At 38.9% G+C, this 22,088-nt stretch overlaps 1 protein-coding gene across 2 annotated transcripts in view; it reads right to left on the reverse strand.

The window, feature by feature from the left end:
* Positions 1 to 22,088, reverse strand: part of LOC122813289 (FRAS1-related extracellular matrix protein 1-like) — a 1,751,891-nt gene that overhangs the window by 1,068,274 nt on the left and 661,529 nt on the right. For both annotated transcript variants that reach the window (XM_044085535.1, XM_044085536.1), the window contains exons 17-18: positions 13,371 to 13,565; positions 7,706 to 7,891 (exon numbers count right to left, since the gene is read on the reverse strand). In XM_044085535.1, coding sequence (XP_043941470.1) covers positions 7,706 to 7,891; positions 13,371 to 13,565 — 381 coding nt within the window. The remainder of the gene's footprint in view (positions 1 to 7,705; positions 7,892 to 13,370; positions 13,566 to 22,088) is intronic.

Raw genomic sequence — 22,088 nt, forward strand, 5'->3', positions numbered from 1 at the left:
CATTTACTTATAAAATGTGCCACATAGATGGATTTCCTCACTACTATGGATATGTGGTGGTCAAAGTTCAGATTGATATCAACTTGAGTACCCAGATCACATACCACTGGGTATATACTTAGGGTGGTGCTGTCTATAATGTAATTAGCAGGGATGTCAGCTTTCCCAAAGGCAATAATAATGCATTTATTTGCATTTAGCTTCAATTTGTGGCTTTGCTATCAGCCATTTGTCTGCATTAACCCTGTCTGTACTATATTAACATCACTGGGGGACTCAATGATTTATCCCAATTTGCAATTGTCAGTGAACATGGTCAGCCGAAGTCCATCCAAGTTTACCAGGATGTCTGAGAAATAAATTTCAAACAATAAGGGGCCCAGCAAAGAACCATGTGCTATGCTAATGGTGACTGGTCTTTTGCAAAAGGTGAAGTCACCCACTTTGACAGTATGTGTTCTGTCGGTTAGTCAATTGTATATCCATCTGATAATGTAGGAGTTAAGTCCCAATTGGGAGAAGTTCTCTATAATACCTGAGTGCGGCATAGTGTCAAATGCCTTGGCTAGATCAAGACAGGTGGTATGCACTGTCTTTCCCTTGTCCAGGGCTTGTTGACTTCTTCGAAGTCAGGCATGTTTAACAGGCATTATCTACCTTTAACGAATCTGGACTTGGTTGGGTCCAGAGTTTGGAGACTGCGTATGTCCTTGTTCTTTCCATGGCCTTACAGATGAGGCTAGTCAAGCTTATGGCCCTATAATTCCCAGGGTTGGTATATGGTCCCCCTTTGTGTAGAGGGATTACTATTTCTGTCTTCCATTCCACCAGCACATAGCCAGTCTGCAGGCTGTGGATAAACAGGGATCCAAGTGGGTCTGCTAGGTCATGTTTTAATTTGCTTGAAAAGTAAAATGGGATGCTGTCTGGTCCCACTGGTGCCTTGTTTTGGCCTTGGTGAGTGCCAAGATGACCTGCCTTCTTGAGATAATAGGCTGGAGAATTGTGGCAGGTATACTTTGGAGAATGACTGGAGGGGATGGAGGTGTGAAGTTTTCTCCAAATCTGTCAGCTAGCAGGTTGGCTATTACCTCTGGTTGAGTATGGGTGGTGTAATCCACAACCAGTTCAGCACATAGCTGATTATTCCCTTTTAGATTTCTATGTAATTAAAGAATGCCTTGTGATTATCCTTAGCTAGGGAGGCTATTTTTTACTTTGTAATTAGCTTTGGAGGACTTGACAAGATCTCTAATTTGTTTATTTAAGCAAGAGAGGGATTTCTTCCCCTGCTGAGCCAGGTTCCCTCTTGTTGTTGGACATTTGTTTCTTTCGCTTGTTGTATAGCCTGTATATACTGGGAATCTACCAGGGTGGCTTGATTTTTTGGCAAAACCTACTTTTAATTCAGTCAGGTACAGCCAATTCTATACAACTGCTTAATTGGTTATACAGGGCATTGGTGTACACCTCTGCATAGGAGTCCATGTAATCTGCATTTGAGGAGGCTTTGAAACTACTTATACTATCACTTAGTATGAAGTAATTTGTCTTTGAAAAATTCTTAAGCATTTTTGAGCTTGATGGGGTATCTGATCTTATAATTACATCAAACAAGACTGATTTATGGTCTGCTCTTATCCGGGAGGACATCACATGGGGGAAGGGTACAATGCTCTCCAATGTTAGTGAATGCTATGCCCAGGACATTTGAGCCTCTTGTGAGTGTGCTGACTATCTGTTCCACAGCATTTGCATTGGCAAAGTCCGAGAATCTCTGAATCAGAATGTATGTGGTCATGTATGTTTCCCAGTAAATGTTAGGTTAATTAAAATCACCCATGAGTAAGGTGTTGGGCTGTATGGCAAGTGACTCCAGTAAGTCCAGGTATGCAGTATGCTTTTCCTGTTTCACAGTGGGGGACCTATAGCTAGCTATTATGTGGTAGGGGGATTTGACTATCGTTAATTGGACATGGAGTAGCTCAAGACAGTCATACTGTTTGACCAGTCTTGACATGCACTTATCCTTAATGAAGATGGATGCATCTCCTCCTTTGGTTCTTTAATGCAAAGTTTGTGGTCTGAATGTATGGAAGGCATTGTAGCCCTGTGCAGCCAAGGTGTTTTCTATGTCTTTGAACCATATCTTGGTGACTGCACAGACATCAGTATCTTCCAAATTGAGAAGTGGTTCCAGGGAATGCAGTTTCTTGTTTAGACTCCTAGCATTATGCATCAGTACCTTGAGTTTATCTAGAGAAGATTTTGTTATGTTGGGAGGTTGGTTATTTTGACACTGCCTAAAAAAGGCACACTAGGGTGGCTAATGCCTTTGCCAGTAGGTGAAAGCCTAGAGGAGACAGGTGCAGACCATCTCTGGCAAAGCAGAGCAGCCTGTTGACCATGTCTTCCCAGGCTGACAGTTGTTGGATCCCCTTGGACTGACACCAGAAGCTAAGCCAATTGTTAAAGTCAGTAATTTTCTGTTTGTATTTTGGCATCATCCTTGGAGAAGGTAGAATGCTGCCTAGGCTTATACCTGCATGTGACAAATAATCTAAGAGCTCAGTCATGTCTCTCTTCCTATAGTCCAGGGAGGTACTTCTCAAGTCATTCACCCCCACATGGACTATTACAGAGTCATACCAGTACTTGTGGTTGAATAATTTGAGTGCTTGAGTAACTTGATGGATCCTGACACCCGATAACAGTAACCCGCTCCTTATCCACCCTGGTGATGGGAATATCTGAGTGCCTCACAATGGAGTCACCTATGATCTACACATTAGGTTTTGTGGTATTACACCCAATGGGAATATTTGTTGAGACATGGTGTGTGTGTGTTATAATGTGCTGTAGTTGTTTTTTGCATTGTTATGTGTGCAAGTGGTGTCCCTTTGGGATGCCTCTGATCTTTCAATAAGTTACTAGTGAGTACGTCTGCATATGTGGGTTCATGCGTCATGAATTTATTTAGTATGGGAAATGTGTTTGTGTGCTGACAACCTGTTTGGCATTTGATTTTTCCTCATATGAGAGTCTTGCCTCCAACTTCATAGTGTAACTACATCTCTCACATAAAGAATTTGTTTGCTTCAGGAGTAAGTGGTTGTCAGTATACATGAGACAATTGTTACATTGCCTCAGGGTGCACATGTATCAGGCTGGCCAGAGAGATGATGGGAAACTGCCTGTCCATGACAGCCGGCTCTTACTGTATGCTTTATTAGAGAAGGGGATGGGTTAATTTGACAGGACTGTGCTGGTAGTGCCAAGATTTTAAGAGGGACCTATACTTTGTGTAGGCTAACGTTGGTCAATAAGGCAATGTTGCTCAGTGCGTGACTGAGTTGCTCCTCAAGCAGTAGAAAAGGGTTTCTCTGACAGCTGTTTAGGGAAAAACTAAGCTGGTTTATGTGTGTGGTGAACACTATGTGTGCTGGATGTTGTGTTTGTGCCGTTGGCAACGATGTTTTAATGACAGATTTTTCCCTCCAGTGAAATTGTGTATGTGCATCTCTCACATACTAGGATTGTTTTTTAAGGATTAAATGCTTGTCTGTGAACACATGAGACAATTGCAACACTGTCTGGTAATGTTATTATCTACCAAGCTGGCTATGGAGACATTTGGAATTGCATATCCATGTTGTCCACACCTATACTGTATGGGTACTGTAGGCCATGGAATGGGTTATACAGAGGTCTCTTTGGTGGTCTCAGGGGGTTAACACTACACTAGGGTAAAATGTGCTAATATTTGATAGCAGTGTTGCATAACTTGCAAACTAGCTGCTCTAGGCTTGCCTCCATGCAATGGCCTTGTTTTAGCCACAATAAGTCATTGGTTTCAATTCTACAGTATATTTTATTGATAAAATTTAATTTCTGGGCATTTCTGTCTATACAGAGCACTACTAATCTTTTGATGTAATAACACCAAGAAAGATTGCTTGCAAATGTAATGCTGCAACAAAACAACTTAAACAAACTACCTTGACAAAGGAATTTTAAGTATGAAGGACTTTTAGCAATGATTTAAAGGCAAAATTAACAAATGAAGCAAAAATAATGCAGTAGTACTCTAAACAGTTAACTGAAGTACAAAACAATAAAATAAATATTTTATCTGCCAAAGATGAAGCAGAATTAACTCAGGACTCCCTCAGAGTATGACAAATGCATCAAGCAGATGGGGGAACTCTGGGAAATGAGCAGGAGACAATCTGAAGTAACGGAGGTGTACTCAGTACTGGTTTGCTGGTTCGGCACTTAGTATTATAGACATATAGAAAACAATGGGTGGGAAAGTACTTAAATAGATTACTCAACAGACAATAGCAATGGCAGAGGAGAGGAATGGACTTTAGAAGTCAGATTACCATAAGGGGTGGGAGCTAATGACACAGCCCTTTAAAACCACAAAAAGAAAAGGGTAGGAAGATTAGGGGAAAAATTCAAACTTCAGCTCTGTTCCGATGATTATAATTTCAGAAACGTTTAGCTACTGTCTCGGGGGTGGGACAGACTCAAAGAACAGGGGAAAACAGTGGCAAGTTAAAGACAAAGGCATTGGAAAGCAACTATAAGCAGGTATATACAGCTATAAAAAGTACTGAAGCACAAGTCCTGGAGAAGAATTCACAATATGCTACTAATGCAGTCCCACCACAGATTAAGTCACTGCACTACATGGAATTTCAACATTAATAAGGTATATACAGCTGCCAGTACTGCAATCCTACCACAGAATAAGGCACCAGACTATGCAGAAATTTACCAGTAAAGCTGTAATAAATGACTAAATTTGGATCAAGTTTGGCAGTGTATCAAAATACAAAAAAAAACATTTACATGTAATTCTACTTATGGAACTAAAAGTGCAGTACAAAGTATAAACAAGGCTGAAATGTTGAAGTAATGCATAATCTTTACACAACTGCAAAATAAAGCTACAAGCCCAATGTCCTAGAACAAACTAAAAAAAGGCAAATTGATAACCGGTTTGACTAAACCAGTGACATAACCAGAGAAGTACAAAAAAGCATCACCAAGCAGGCCATCGAAAGTGAAAATTAAAACATTTAAGCAGAATTTAAATACAATAATTTTTTCTTCCATTTTGATCAAAAGATTTTACCTCAAACAAAAGACCTTGGGTGAATGTAGCTGAAGTATAGCCAATATGGAGCTCAAGTCTTTGGTTACAATTTCTGAAACTTTTAGTTAATGTCTAAGTGGAGAGTGGGGCACACTTAAAGAACAGCAGTAGAACTAGCAACAAGGTAAACAGAAAGGCACCAGAGTGCAACTTTAAGCAGATACAGACAGCTATACGAAGCAATGAAGCAAAAGCTCTAGAGTAAAATTCACAACACTGCCACTACTGCTGTCCTTCCACTTACTAAGCTGCCAGACTATGCAGCAATTTACCAGTAGTGTTGTAATAATTGACTTAATGAGGCTCAAATTTGGCAGTGGATCACAGTCCTGCTACAACTTTGAAAGAAGCAACAAGACTGAGGCCCCAGACTGGGTTCAAAATACAAAAAACAAATGTTTACATGTAATTATATTTATGAAACTAGAAGTGCAGTATAAGGTACAAGGCTGAAATCTTGAAGTAATATATAATCTTTAGACAACTGCAAATAAAGCTACAAGACTAATGTCCCAGAACAAACTACAAAATGCAGACAGATAACTTTTTGGCTAAATCATGGACATAAAGCAGAAAAGTACAAAAAAGAAGTATCACCAAGCAGGTCACTATAAGTGCAAATTAAAACATTTAAGCAGAATTTAAATTAAAAAAAAAACATTTTTCTTCCATTTTGATCAGAATATTTTACCTCACGACTTACAGATTATTGAACAAAAGACCTTGGATGAATGTAGCTCTGTGTTAAATATAGTAGATTTGTCAGAAAGTGATTTAATCAAATAAAGCCAATACTGGAGCTCATGCCTTTGGTTAGAATTTCAGGAACGTTCAGCTAATTTCTGAGTGTAGAGTGTGGCACACAAAGAACAAGGGAAGAACTAGGAAGAAGGTAAACACAAAGGCACTGGATTGCAAATTTAAGCAGGTGTAGAGAGTGATAAGAAGCACTAAAGCAAAAAAATCCTACAGCAGAATTTACAGTACTGCCACTACTGCAGTCCAACCACTGACTAAGCCACCAGGCTATGCAGAAATTTACGAGTAGTGCTGTAATAAGTGAATAAATGAGCCTCACATCTGGCAGTAGATCACAGTACTGCCAAAACTGTGAAAGAAACTACAGGACTGAGACTCCAGCCTGGGTTCAAAATATAAATAAATATAAATGTATATATTACATTTAATTCTACTTATGGAAATAGAAGTATAGTAATACACAATCCTTACACAACTGCAAATGAAGGCTGCAAGACTAAGGTCCCAGAATAAAGTGAAGAAAATATCTTAACTTTTCTGCTTAGACCATGGACAAAAAGCAGATAAGTACAAAAATGTATCACCACACAAGTCACTATAAGTGCAACTTAAAAAATTTAAGTAGAATTTAGATAAAAAAAAATATTTTCTTCCTTTTGAAGAAAAGATTGCATCACATACCTCTGGGAGTCTTGAACAAAAAAATACTCTCCATGTGTATTTTGGCACTCATTTTAGTGAATTCCTGGCTGAGGAATGAGTATGGCAAGGTAATTTGGGGTGTATTTTGGATGGTATTATGAGGCACACCAGTCAACTATTCAGAATTTTTTAGACTGTCCAAAGTTTTGCCTCATAGTTTTGTTTTTTTCCTCAAAAAATGTGTGGTTTTCTGGCAAATTATTGATGACTATAGTCACTAAATAATGACGGACATCTGGATTTTAGACTTTATATCCCCCATAAAATGCAGGCTAAAGCAAAACTTGTTTTTCTATCACCTTTCTCTAAGTTTTTAAGAGCAATATTTAAAATCTGTCCCTGATTTTGGGTTTTGTCCCCTCGTTATTTCTGGCTTTGTCCAGAGTGTTTGTGCTAAGATGCTGAGAAGTACGTACAGAGATTCTAATAAACAATCCAGTGACCTTGGATGGAAGTACATAGCCAAGGCCATTCTCTACAAAGCTGGATACATTCTGATGTTGATGGGTGCATTTTCAGGAGATTGAAAGAAGAGAATGTGGAAGTCATAAGCATTTATTTTTTGTTATTACTATCATTCCTTTTGCCTCCAGTGCCAGAGACTCTCTCCTAGTCCATCGGCCTTTTTGTTACCTACCATTCAAGAGCCCATTGAAAAGTATCATCATGCAGGCAGCTGTCAGGGATGGTTTGAGGTTGTAAGAAGTTCCACAATAGTTGGGGGGGCAAGGTCCACTGCTTCAGTCTCTAAATTTGATGGGAGCAGGAGTTGTCTCTACATTCTTGCTCTGTCGAATACATTCAGGATGGCTGCAGAACTCGATCACACAAGTGCCCCTATCTTCCCTGCTGTTCACGATGTCCTTGGAGAAGATATCGAGGCACAGCAAAGATTTGGATTGTATCCAACCTTTAATGGTAGACAGGTCAATTTAATCTTTCAGCATATGCAAATACTGACCATAATGCAATATTAAAGAAACATTATTATATATATTAATCCATAGTGCCACACTGTTTACATTTTTAAGGAACTGTCTTTCTTAGTCAATGGATCAAAAGTAACAATAAATAGTGTACCTATCTGAATTCCAGAATTGCTCTTCTCATGGCCTGGAGATGGAAGGGTATTTTCCAGGTAGCCATATGCAGGACTAGTTTCTAATATGAATTTTATTTCTTCAGGAAGTGTATCCTCATCCAGTGCATTTAAATAGTCAGCTGTGAGACATGCTGTTGACCCTTCATCCACCATGAAGACTTCTCCTTTAAATATACAGACAATGTTTAATTAATAAACAGAGTACACTGTTAACTGTGCAGAATGCAATATCAGTCCATTAATATGTCACTACTCGACAAATCAAGTCAGGCATTAAGAGTGTTGATATTTAACTGCAGTTTCATAAAGTCAGCCCAAAAGTTAAATGATTAAAGGGAATCATCTCTTCTTGAGTAAAGTTTGTTGGATAGCAGGGAATTCTCAAACCACATAATACAATGAATTCTGCACAGCATGTACATTAGAAGAGATTAGTAGTTTAAATTACAGTGCAATGTCTTCTGAGTCACAGCCAAATGTGTAAAAACATATCTAATACATTGAGAGCAAGAAAAGTACAGTTGTGTACACTTACCATAAATGTAGATGTTCAAGTGTATTCACTGTTGCAGTCATCACATTTAGGTTATCTGCTTGCAGTAGTCCTTAGTCGGCCTGATTATCAAAGTCTTAGGTCCTGCGTCGGTTGCTGTCTCATCTTCCATGACGTCACGTAGTCAGGGGTATAAAGCATGCAGCCGATGCCATCACATCAGTTTTTCTTGCCCCAGATGTCAGGTGCCCCCCTTAATGGGAAGCAATTAAATACATATATATATATATATATATATATATATATATATATATATATATATATATATATATATACACAAGGTTATACCGCCAACAAAAAAAAAAAAAAGCAAATACACCAAAAAGCTTTTAAGTATAGTAAAGGAGTATAGACATATAGCCAAAAGAAGTCAGGGGGCTGGAGGGAGGTAACCAGGACTGCAACAGTGAATACACTCGAACATCAACATTTTTAGTAAGTGTACACAACTGTACTATGTTCTTCGTGTTTCACTATTGCAGTCATCACATTTGGGTAGATCGCAAAGCTAAGGATGGGAGGAGGAATTTAGATAGCATTAGGACCAACTATAAGGCCCTGCAAGACTGCAGTGGCAAAGCCAGCTCTGGATTTAGAGAAAATTGGCAAATGGTAATGCTTGGTGAATGAATGTCAGGTAGCAGCTTCTAGGATGTCTCTGGTAGGGACACTTCTGAGAAAGGCTGTAGAGGTAGATGCAGCCCTGGTAGAATGGGGTCTAATCCCCTGTGGCATAGGTTTTCCTTGGTGCTTATAGCAGAAATAAATGGAATGGTCTATCCATTTAGAAATTATTTGCTTTGAAATAGCCTTCCGCTCTGCCCCTGCAGCAAATGCCACCAGCAGTTGTTCATATTTCCTTTGAGGTTTAGTCCTGTCCAAGTAAAATCTAAGTTGTCTGTGCACATCTAAGGAGTGCAGCATTCATCCCCCTTTGTTCTGTGGATTAGAAAAGAAGGTTGGCAAATGAATGGACTGATTAAGAGCCAAACTAGATACCACCTTGGGCATGAAAGTGGGATTGGTCCTGAGGGACACCCTGTCTGCATGAAAGATGATGAAAGGCTCCACTGCCATAAGGGCCTGTAATTCAGATACCCTTCTTGCTGAAGTGATTGCTAAAAGGAAAGCTGTTTTCCAAGAAAGGAATTTTAACTCTGCAGTTGCAGATGGCTCAAGAGGAGGAAGAGTGAGTTTTTCCAATACAAAATGAAGGTCCCAGGCTGGAGTTGGGGCTCTCCTGGGTGGTCTTAAGTTTTTGGCCCCTCTGAGGAACTGCTTGAGCAGTGGGTGAGAAAAGAGGGGTGGTTCTGTGTTGTAATGAGCTGAAGTGGTTAAGGCATGAATTTTGATGGAGGAAAAGGAAAGGCCCTTGTGAAGCATCTCAGTTAAGTATTGAAGAATCTGAGGTAAATTGGGCGTTGCTGTGGCCAACCCTTGAGTTTGGTTCCAGGCACAGAATCTTTTCCATTTTTCAGCATAAGATTTTCTAGTACTAGGCCTCCATGCCTCCAAAATGAAGATGGCATTAGTTTAATATGCAAGTCAGTAGGCCTAAATACAGTCAGTAGGCTGTGCAGAATTCATTGTATTATGCACTGGATGAGGATAAGGTAGAGACATCCGCATGTTCCACAGTTGAAGCATCTTGGGACATACCAGACTGCGAATGGGTCTCAGTAGAGGCCTGCAAATCTGAAGTAGCAGGTATCAGGGGCTGTGAAAGCACATCACTGTGTACCAGCAAACTGGCAACTAGCTTAGGGGAAGCGTCGTTGGCAGCTTTGGACATAGGTGGCATGTCTCTGTCTTTATCTTTGCGTTTTTTTGTAATGTCGGTAGTCGGGTGGCTTACCGAAGACATAGCTGGATAATTGAACCGAGTACCAAAATATTTAGAAGGGAAAATGTACCGACGACGAACAGTTTATGGTTTAAATAAGGCACAAAACCGACAGCTAGGTACGTTGTGGTCAGGGCCTAGGCAAGGAATACAGTACGAATTAAAATCTTTATGAGGTATTTGCTTTCTACAAGAAATACAATTATTGACTTTTACTGACATCAGTTTAGAGCAAGAAAAAGCTTCCCCAATGGGGACTTAGCTTTAGTTGAAGACTTTGGTTCTGAAACTCGAAAACGAAAAATTCAGGAATCGGCTGACCAGCACTTGCGAACTGCTTCTGCTTCGGGCACCACATGGCAAGAAAGACTGGCTTGATGGCATCAGCTGCATGCTTTATACCCCTGACTACCTGACGTAATGGAAGAAGAGACAGCAACCGACACAGGACCTAAGACTTTGATAATCAGGCCGACTGAGGCCTACTGCAAGTAGATAACCTAAAAGTAATGACTGCAACAATGAAACATGAAGAACATCTAATAAACAATTGCTTCTAAATTCATGATTATCATGGCTTTCTTGAGAATGATATTCAAAGAGCTATATATTTGTATTTCTTCCTCAAGGCAGGGCAATAGTTAACATAATGGAAGGATAAATAAATAGTTTTTAATAGATGACACACTAACATCATAATTTCATGTAACACAGATAATGTTCAAATGATGATAGCTAATAAGAATCTTGCAAACGTGACTTGATTCCCCCATTTTATGATTTTTCATGCTACTTTTCTTTCTCAGTTCCTCTATACAATAATTAGGGTGAAATGTCAAACACAGAGTTTTGTCAGGCACAAGATTATCTATGAACAGGTCATGGAAAGGGCACATATCACATATTAAACATCAGTATTTCCATGCAATATCTATGCACTCATCTTCAGGATGTTATCTATGGCATCAATGATTATAAGGAAAATGATTGTAAAAAAAAAAAAACATTAAAGAAAGTAAGGACTGGCATGATGATATTACCAAATGACAAAAAAGTCAAAGAAAATGAATATTCTGCTGTTGTTTTGTGAAGTGTAATATATATGAAGAAACAATAGTGTGATGGTATGAGGTAGTGCCAGCTGTACCAGGGGGAGTAGGGCAGTGCATGTGTAACATATGCCAGTATAGCTAGCTAGAATTATATGTCATTTGAATACCAAACTGATTTGTACAGATGCTTGTGTCAAAAGTGCATTTGTAAAGCTGCTTGTGTTAAAAATGTATCAACAGTGGGTCCTGCTGGACAGAAAAGAAATATACATGTATGTCAGGGTGTACTGTTGTAACTGCTGAAATGTATATATTTTAACAGAAGATACTGGAAAGGAAGGGGTTAAGCTCAGGCCAGCTAATCTTAAGAAAAATATCCCGAAATTAAATTACTTGGTTTAGGCCATAAATATTCTATCTCCAAGGTCTTAATGCAGGCAGAGATGCAGTGTCTATGAAAAGCATTTTTGTAGAAAGATTAGAGTGTTGGAATTGTTTTATAGCTTCAAGATATTGTAGTAAGCCTTAAGCTAAAGTTTTATGTGGGCATTATGATACATCTGTGCAAACTCCTGGGTCAGTACCTAGTGAGGGGGTAGTGTGGGAACCACAGTCAGGTGACCAGATGTGATGTCATTCTGTAGCCAGCACTGAAATTGCATTTAGATACTAGTGAAAGATGTGTGCGTAGCACTCAGCACTCTGTTTTTGGAACCTGACAACCAAGACACTCATCCATTTCATCTTGCCTTGTTCTAGCTAGTAAGTAGGGAACAGTAATTCTTTAGTCAGTTAAGAAAATATAGTGAGATTAGTTAAATATTCTTTTTCTGTATCTGTCTGAATCTTTTCATCAGTGTTATTTTTATATTTCCTATGAACTGAAAGGCTGGTGTCTATTGTGAATAGATATTCAGTACTGTCATATTTATTTTTTCTTAAATATATCTACACCTTGCATTGTGGCTTGTCTTTAAGAAAATATTTTAACCTTTGAGAGCACTTGCATTTATTTAGTGGCACTGTGGCTTCACATTCCTGAAAGTCTTGCTGCTTGAAAACACTACCATTTCTAGAAGTATTAATTATTCTAAGTATAACTGGGTACCCTGGTAACCTTAGAATAGTTGGCTTTGGGGTGTTCTGATGGCAATATCTACCTTATAGTCTGTGTGGAGGTGGCATATTGAGTAAATCTATGCCAACCTTTCCCAGGTGAGTGTGAAAGCCAAATCTCAAAATGTGTGTGAGTCAGCAACTTGGAACTGGAACACAGAGCATTGATTTCACACAGAGGGTGGTGGAAGACTTGGCTTGGAACACCTGGCTGAAGACGCAACTCTGAGGTGGTCAGTGTGGAATCTTATTTGGGGCCTGGAGAGGAAGCCCAGCCCCAGGACTGGAGTCTGCATTCCCTGTGTGGTCTTAAGGGAAACTGTGCTTGGTGCAGGGAGCTGCATCTGAAAATACTGTGTGTGTCTATTTTTCTCTCAGAGTGACTGTTCCCCACTAGTGTAAGTGGTGAGGATTGAGGTTCCTTGATAACTGACCCAGAGGAGGTATCTCACAAAGAGCATTTTTGTTTGTTTTATATAACTGTGTATTGGAGCTATATCAGCAGAGGTGCCTTAAAATACTAAGATTTGTTTCTACCTTTTAAAGTGGCATTACATTTAGAAGTTATCTCTTTGTTCTGCTTTAATAGACCCTATTTCATTATATTCTTAACATAACATGGTAAATTCAGCTATTCCAATCAATGTTTAATGCAGATATATACCAGATACTGACACTGTCCATCCAAAGGCCTTGTATAATCCCTTGCATTAGTGCATCCATACTTAGGATATGAAAATCATTCTCTTCAATAAGGCTTCTTAAGACAATATATAACTCAAAGGATATCTACAATAATTCTTCCAGTATGAATGTATCCTGTAGGCAGTATCAAGAAATTCCATGTTGAAAGCATCACTGAAGTCATGTTGCAGCAATTTACTTTGGCATCAGTGTGATGTACTTGCAAAATGTATTGTTAGTGAGAGTTACACCTTATTTTTGCTTGATATGTCTGCATTTCTTTACTTTTGTGGTAGCAGTAGGGGAAACAACATCTCTTCAGCATAAAGTATAAATGAACTGAATTAAAAACTTAAGTAATCTTTTTTGTACACAGAGCTTTGATTAAATCTCACCAGCTTTGACTGTAGGAGCTTGATTATTAACTGGCAGAACTGTAATGTTAAGGTCATACACAGGAAGGTTTCCATGAAGTGGAATTGGAGGAGGATGTGGCCCATCAAAGCAGCAACTCTCAATTGTACCAGCTTCTCCATCAGAGACAATTAGTGTCACAGTATCCACATGAGGGGTGCATCCTATTTCTCCACCTAGAGCAATAGAAATGAACACAAATCTCTGAGAAAGGAATAAAATTAAAGTGAGCACAGAAGCATGTACACATTTACAGTTTGATTCCACTGGATCTGTTTGCCCACCCAGTTTGCAAATTTGTTTGTTAGATAAGATGTGCAACCCAGTTAATAATTAAGTCTCTATATACATAGGCCTGCCTTTACAGACTTATCTGATGATCTCCAAGAAACATCTTCCATGTCTTGTTTAAGAATCTTTAGTTATTGCATAGTATCAGAAGCCCCCCCCCCCCACACACACACACACACACATACACACACACTTTCATCTAACTGCTTTTGACTTATGGTGCAATATACCTTCACATTGCTACATTGTATTCAACCTTCTGATTTTTGGGTAGTGTGTTTGTCTGAACCATTAGCGTTTGAAGTTTATTAGTATACCTGGGGTATTGAAACAAGACTGGGAAAGGACAGGTTTAATATACAAATTCTGCCCTCGTCCCTTATGGAAAGCAGAGAATCTACTATCACAAGACCACATTTTGAAATATTGGAAAGTCTTTCCTCTTATTTAGGGCAGCTCTGACAACTGGATAATGCACATAGGAATGAACATAATGTTGAGCTAAACATAACTGTCTTCATGACAACTGAGTTCTGGGGATTTTGGGGGTCGAAAACTTAGAAAAGTTAGCATTCTGTAATGTGGTAATTTTGTATACAAGTCTAATCCTTCTTTACGACTCAGTGCATTTCAACATTCATAAAGTAACCAAAATCAAGACATGAATCTAGCATCTACACTAAAAATTTAAACAATGTTGTCTCTAGAAGAAGAGAAAATGTCTGGTTACAATTAAAGCATAAGGTGCTTTATCAGTGATACTGAAGCCCTAGTTCTGCATTGTCACACTCAGACTGTTATTTAGTCACTTAAACAGTACAACTTCTTTACTCCTATAAAGAACTGGAGAGTGCATTACTGTATCAAACCCTTATGTAATATCCTGGAAAAAGACGTCCCCTAATACTTTTATTTATGAGGCTGCTGACTGATCTTCTACTGCAATTGACCTTGGACTTATAAATTCTGAGAACATGCTATTTGCTGCTGTTACACCCGTGTTTTTTAATCTATTTATAAGTTTACTGACAAGATAACAGATCATATTGTGCCATTGAAGCTGCACTAGTTGTTCATGTGCTATACACTACAGGTCTGCTCTACTTGTTCACACACATTACTAAATGGTAAGACAAGATTCTGAGTATACGTTCTGAAAGAATAATCAAAATTTACCAGCAAACACTTAGGTAAACTGCTAGTGAAAGGAGTCGAGGGTACCACATTTCATACACTCAGGAGTTGGTTGAGTGAATTATCTAGGGGTAGTTTTGTAGGGCTGAAGATTAGTGAAAAAGGAAAAGAATTCTTTCATTCCTTACCTTTACGTTGCTTTGCTTCTTAACAGTAGGCACTTTTAGATTAAATGCCATCATTCAGTCAGTATAAAGTCCAGCAGAGATGTTGCTTGGCTATAATTATCATGATTACAGTTTCCTCATATACCTAAACCTGGAGTAGCCTCTGATCTGCTTGGTCATATGGTAGTCCATTGAAAACCATTTTCTAGACATATGACTCAGTCTCAAGATAAGTGATTAACTTTACTTCTGTGAGAAAAAGTCCCCTATCCACACTTCCATACAGAGGAACTTCACCCACTACTCCTCAGTACTTAATACAACCATTTGTGAGGGCATCTGTATCTCAGGGCAGGGACACGCTGTGGCTGCAATGACACTTTCAGTGAGTGTGCACATTTTGGTAAACTGGATATTATCAAGCATTTGGTAGTGATATGGTACACCCACTTGTGCATAAACAAACTGCAAAGGTAAGTATATGGCCACTCATGAAACAAGCAGATATTGCAAGAGCTGAGTAATGGAGCCAGTTAAATATATTACTTCTTAATAAAGACTGACAAGTCCTGTATCAGTGCCTGATTATTTGTGTTAGCCAATAAAAGATTAGTATGACAAGGGAATATGGGTGTAATCAGTGACATCCTCAAGAATCAGTAGGTCAGACGTTACCTTATGGCAAAGTATTATGTATCACTCACTAAAATTTTAGCAAAATATGGAAGTATGCAATCATAAGAAATTTTGATATACATTTTAGTTCCAGTAAAATTACATAAAGTGTCTGATTCTCTCCTACTAATTTACTAGAAATTAGTTAGCAGAACAATTTAGGACTTTCTTGGTAAGTACTTTAACCATAACAGCCATTTTATGCAACGTGTCTATTCTGAAAAAGTCATACTAAGAAGGGGCTGTAGTAGTGGTAAATGTACAATGATGAACACTGAAACAGTGGATAAGGAAGAGAGGTAAGGAAGAATGAGAAATAAGTATCTGATAAACGTAATAAGTGGAGGGCATATGGGAGGTAGGAGAAATAAAGAGGGAAAGCAAGATTAGAAGTAAGGGAAATAAGGGTGAGAAAAAGAGAAAAAAGAAAAGGAGAGAGAAGCTGTATATAGGTAGAAGAGAAGGAGCAGAATTTATTAGCCAGGACAGCAGCATGTGCAAAGCCAGGAGTCAGACAGGAATTCCTTTAGTTGGAGCTTAAATAAATGATGGTTATGCATTTGCCCTTATTGGTGTAAGCATCATCTGATAACAGGCTATTATTGTATGAAGCTGTTCAGCTATATTGCAGACATCTTATGTATTAATGTGTGGAAACCTGGTATAAAAGCAAGTGCCTACACTTCTTATTTTTGTCATAAAGAACAACAAAATTTAAATTTTAAGTCCAAGAAAAGCAGAGAAAAGACTCGAGTACCAACATTTTGGAGGCTTATTCCTGGATGTAGCCTGCAACTTTTCTCTTTTTCCAGTAAACATTAAATGTTTTCAAAGAATATTGTGAACTTATGATGTTCTTCATATTGATCACTGCTTCAGTAGCCTAACCTATATGTTACACCAAGGATATAACAGCCAGCCAGCTTCCAAAGCAGCCTTGCACCCAAACTGTCAAGCAGCTCAAGCTGAGCTGACTAAACAACAAGTCTGGATGTGAAGCCCTTCAGAGCTTTACCACCACAGAAAAGCACGCTCCTCTGAGCCTTCTGAGGATCAATGGTTGGCTTGTGCTTTCCTTAGATGGGCAGATAAGTTCCTTTTTGGGAAAAAAATCTTCCATTTTCTTATTTTTTACTTATGTTTTATTACTTTCCCCTTCAGGAAAGTTATTTTAAAGCTAGGACTGTGGTGTTTTAATGGATTGTCTCAAGATTATATGTACTTTTAAACAAAGCCCTCATTTCCGTCAGTTTAAAAGTAGTTTTATCCAACTGATAAATATTTTCTGTGGAGAAATTGTTTATTTTAAGGCTGTGTGCTACCATAATGTTTCAAATTAGTTTTTACTGTGTTTTTTTCTGTCAAAAAACTTTTGTGGACTGGTACTTTTACTGGCACTGTTGCTTGTTTTCCCAGGATAGAGGCACCATTTTCAGTTTGGTCATGGAACATATTGTCAGTCCCACAGTCAGTCCTTCTTCTAGCCACAAAGAGAAAAAGTTAAGTAAAAGCTTTTGCCACCACAGTAGGCTAGCAATTTGCCTCAGCCACAGGTGGGTGACTCTGCTGTGGCCATTTGTTGTACCACAGCCTTCTCATCTTTTACCCAAGATCCCTCTGGTGTAGCTACATCCTTTGTGGCTGTTGAGATCTCCTCAGTGGGTAAGGGAGAACCACTCTTGTCAGTCCTGGGAGAGGGAATAGAGAAGGTTTCCCTGTTGTGTCAGAATGTTTTGCCCATCCTTGGGGTAGCAGTGGCTGCCATTAGCAGCATGGTTGGCCCCATTTTTCTTGTCAAAAAGAAACAGAAAACCAAGCATATATCTACTCTTCCTCAAACTTCTTTGGCTAGTAGTTTACTGGGACTGGTTCAGGTATTGATTCAGGCTATTGATCCTTCTTATAGAGTAATTTCCATTAAAAGAAACAGGGATGCCTCCTTTCCTCAAGCGATTCAAGATTCTGAATCTGAACAAAAAGATGCAGGGACAGACTCAGGGTTTTGTCCTCAGATTTCTGATTCCGAGTCAGAGGAAAGCTCTCTTTCAGATTCTTCTTTGGGTGGGGTGTTCTCTTTCTCTCTTTCTCAGTCCCTCAAAAAATACTATGAGTTGTTACAGAAGGATTTTCCAGAGCATACAGCATTCCCCCTGCCTTGTCTGCTCTAGGGGATGTGTATCTTACTGCTTGAAAGTTTCCTGACAGTCAGCGTAGCCATCCATAAAAAGGCAGATAGGATATATAAAGTTCCTCAGTCTTTTAAAATTGTATACATTATCCCAAAGTCCGACCCAGGAACTATAGCCTTAGTTGACTCCTCTGCTGCTAAGCACGTAGTTAATTCCAATCCTACTCTTTCTAATAAGGATGGCACAATTATTGATAGGTAAGGGGAAAAAAGTATATACTTCTGCAGCTTTGAATTTCTGAATTTTAAATTGTCAGGCTCATATGTTAAAGTTTATTCGGACACATTGTGAAAGTATGCCAAATGTTTTATATACAGTTTCTTCTTGTGAAAAAATCTGCTTTACATAACTTAGTTTTATCTGTTACACAGATCACTACTCATTGCAGTGTGTGTGTGTGTGTGTGTGTGTGTGTGTGTGTGTGTGTGTGTGTGTATGACTGTTGATACTTCTTCCAGGGCTATGGGCACTGGTACAGTTTTAAGGAGGTTTTGCTGCATTTTCAGAAACTTTTAGATGAAAGATGAGTTTAAATTTTCCCTTGGACAGAAATTTAGTGTTTGCCCCCTCTGCTGCAAAGATGATCAAAAAGTGTGATGAAAGGGGCAAGTTGATCCAGGGACTCTTTAAGATTTTTTTAGCTCACCTTTTCCAAATTGCCCAAGGGATTTTCTTTCTCCTCATCCAGTATTGGCAAAAAAACAGAATGAGCAGTCTCAACAGAATTCAGGTAAACAAATATTTAAGAAGAAGTGGCAAGGAGGTTCCAAAAAGAAGTGTCTAACCTCCTGAAACCAAGGACACTTCAATGAGTCTGACTATTCAGGAGACCTTGTGACGCCCTCCCACCCTGGCCCTCTTTCTCTTCCAAAATGTCTGAATCACCTTTTTCTCTTAGGCAACATATTTTTTCAGACAAATGGGTACTGAAAATCATTCATGAGTGTTACACATGATGGTTCATACCTCTCAACTGTCCAGATTTTCACAGACTCAAAATTTTGACTCATATTTTTGGTCTTTTCTTAATAAAATTTGTGTTTTTTTTCTGGCAAATCAGTTGTATGATCTAAAGACTGAAGTAACTAAATAATGCCATACATTTGAGTTTTAGAGTTCATATCCTTCACCAAATGCATGCTAACACAAATCCTGTTGTTCTAGCTACTTTCTATATTTTTAGCAGTGATACTTAGAATATGTCCATTTTGGGCCTCTGTCCCCCATTATATTGGGCTTTGTCCAGATTTCTTGTGCTAAGAGGTTGAGAGGTATGATGATAGTGGGAGGAAATTCCTCCTTTCTAGGAGGGTCATTCTTCATTATGTAGCTCAAACTGTTTTGCTTCCACCTGTTCATCACATGCTGTCCTAAAAAGTGATATAACCTGTTCCTCCTTCCCAGGTGGGGAATGGGTTTTATTCAAGGATGTTTCTAGTCCAAAAGAAAGGCAGTGCTTGGATACAAGTTCTGGATCTTTTTTTTTCTAAACTTGTCTGGATAGTGCCCAAGTTCAAAACGATGTCACTTCACAACCTGCCTCTTCTTCCTCTTTCAAGTTTCCTGATAACGCTACATTTAAATATGCTTATCATCACATTCCTATTCACCCAGACTTCAGGAATTTTTTAAGGTTTTGTGTGTCTGGATCACATTATCATTTCTCTGCCTTACCCTCTGGACTATCCACTGCACCAAGAGTGTTCATGAAGTATCTAGTTCCAGTTATAGTTCATTGCAGGCTAGAGGATATCCACATGTTTCCATATTTAAACAAATTGCTTAACTTTGCAGAGTGTTTTTCAAAGTGTCAGAAATCTCTCTCTTCGGTGAGAGATCTCTTGTACAAGCTGGGATTCCAAGAAAACATTTAAAAGTCTTTCTTGACTCCCTCACACAGGATGGTGTTCCTGAGATGTTACTTAGACACCTCACCTCAAACAGCTTTTCTTCTACAGGAAAAAAATAGATCTTTATTTAGATGTATTTCTATGTTTTTCTCCTCAAACTTCAGCCACTAGAGGGAATACCTCCAGATTTTGGGTCTTATGACATTTATGATTCACATGATGCCCCTGGCAAGACTCCACATGAAAAAGATACAGTAGTATTGCCAGTCTCTTTGGTCCCAGCATCTGCATCCTTTTTCTTTTCAAATCCCAGTACTGGGGTTTGTTAGAATAGCAATCACTTGGTGGAGATAACAAATATCCTTAAATCAAGGTCTCCTCTTCGCCCTCTCTGCTCCAAAGCAGTCAATCACCATAGATGATTCAGACTTTGCTTGGGGGGCAGTTTCAGGAGAGCTAAAAGTGCAAGGGGTGTGGGACACCAAGGACAGATACAAGCACATAAATATCAAGGAGATGCTTGCACTGATCAAGGCATTGAATTCTCTGAACCATCTTTGGTCCCTAGGACCTTCTCAAGTGGTAAAAGACAATACCAAACTGATGTGGTGCATCAACAAGCAAGAGGGAACCAGGAAATATCCCATTTGCAGACTCACCATATTAGCTTGGGATATACCTCCACAGCACAGCCTCACTCTACAGGCATCCTACAGTCCGTCAGAGCAAAATTGTGTGGCAGACAAACTGAGCAGGACCAGTGCAAACCATCATGAATAGAAACTAGATCCAGGGGTCTTCCAAGATTTGATCCATCTGTAGGAATTTCCTCAAGTAGACCTCTTTGCCATCTCTCAACAGGCAAAATTATTTTCCAGGACTCCAGTAAGGAAGGTATGGAATTTATTTATTTATTTATTTATTTTACATTTGTTAACCGGATTAGTCTGGCTGAACTTTTGGCTCATTTTCAGCAGAGACCCAGGGAGAATAGCTCCTCAAGACTAGAAAATAATTTATTAAATTTTAGTAACATAGTAGTAACAATCAGCTGTAGGATCTTACAAGCAGAGACCTGGAGAGAAAAAAAAAGCTCCTCAGGCAATTCAATTATACAGAGTATTAACAATTGGCAGACAAGTATGTGAGTTGTTACAAACAAGGTTTTAAACAATTAGCAGAAGAAAATGTGACTAGTTACAATATTATTTAAGCTGTTTAGGGCAAAATGAGTTAATAGTTAGGCAGATGCTTATTTAAAGTGGGTAGGATCTAGTTGTATAGGAGTTTTGAAACAAGAAAGGAAAGTAAGAATGACTAGTAGGAGATGTAAGGGAGGTAGAGTATAGGAGACAGATTAGACAGGTAGGTTGTTTTGAGACTGTAAGAATTAACAGTGGTAGGAGATAGAGGAAAGGAAGAGGTAGAAGAGGCAGGGGAATAGTGTTAGAGATACATTAAGAGTGAGGTGGTGAAATAGGTGAAAGGATGGTGGTTTCAGGGTGGTTTGGTCATCGGCAAAACAGATGTCTTTCCTTTTCTTTGGACAGGAATGCTCATGTATTCCTTTACACCCTTTCCACTAATATGCAGTGTATTTCTGAAGATTCAGAAGTAATTCCGCAAGATCATTGTGCTGACTCCCTTCTGGCACAGCCAACTGTGGTTATCCCTTCTTTTGGAAATGGCCAGGAGCAATTACCTCAAGCTCCCTCACAGAATGGATGTACTCATACAAGAACAGGGGTGTTTGACATACCCTGACATCAATCATTTTCAATTAACTGCCTGGGTGATAGGGTCTTAATTCCTTTTAGGCACCTGTTTTCTGAGGATGTGCAGCAGGTACTAATGGAGGTAAGAAAGCCAGCCTCTAGAAAGTCATATATTAGCAGATGGAAAAGGTTTTCTAGTTGGTGCCAACAACTTAACCATTACACATTCAGGGCTAGTGGTGCTCTAGTTGTGACAATATTTGTGTGAGTTGCTATCATATGGCCTTTCTTATTTCTCTATCCAGATTCATTAATTGGCCATTTCAGCATGTCTGCCCATGGATCCTCCTCTTTCAAGGCTGTTACATATCAAAATATTCTTGAAAAGAGTTTTGCATAAAAGGTCTCCAAGTAAATCAGTGGCTCCTCCTTGTTATCTTAATTTTGATTTAGAGAAACTAACACTTGCTCTATTTGAACCAGCTAATCTGGCTAACTTGATGTTCTTAATATGGAAAACAGCTTTATTAATTGCTCTGACCTCTGCAAGAAGGGTATCTGACTTGCAAGCTCTTATGGTGGTCAACCGTACCTCATCTTCCACAAGGATAGGGTCTCTTTAAGAACTAACCCTTCTCTTATGCCTCATGTAGTATCTGAGTTTACTTTAAGTCAAAG

Source organism: Protopterus annectens, chromosome 10.part0 (genome assembly GCF_019279795.1).
Source record: "Protopterus annectens isolate FY-2018-M chromosome 10.part0, PAN1.0, whole genome shotgun sequence".
Taxonomy (NCBI): Eukaryota; Metazoa; Chordata; order Ceratodontiformes; family Protopteridae; genus Protopterus; species Protopterus annectens.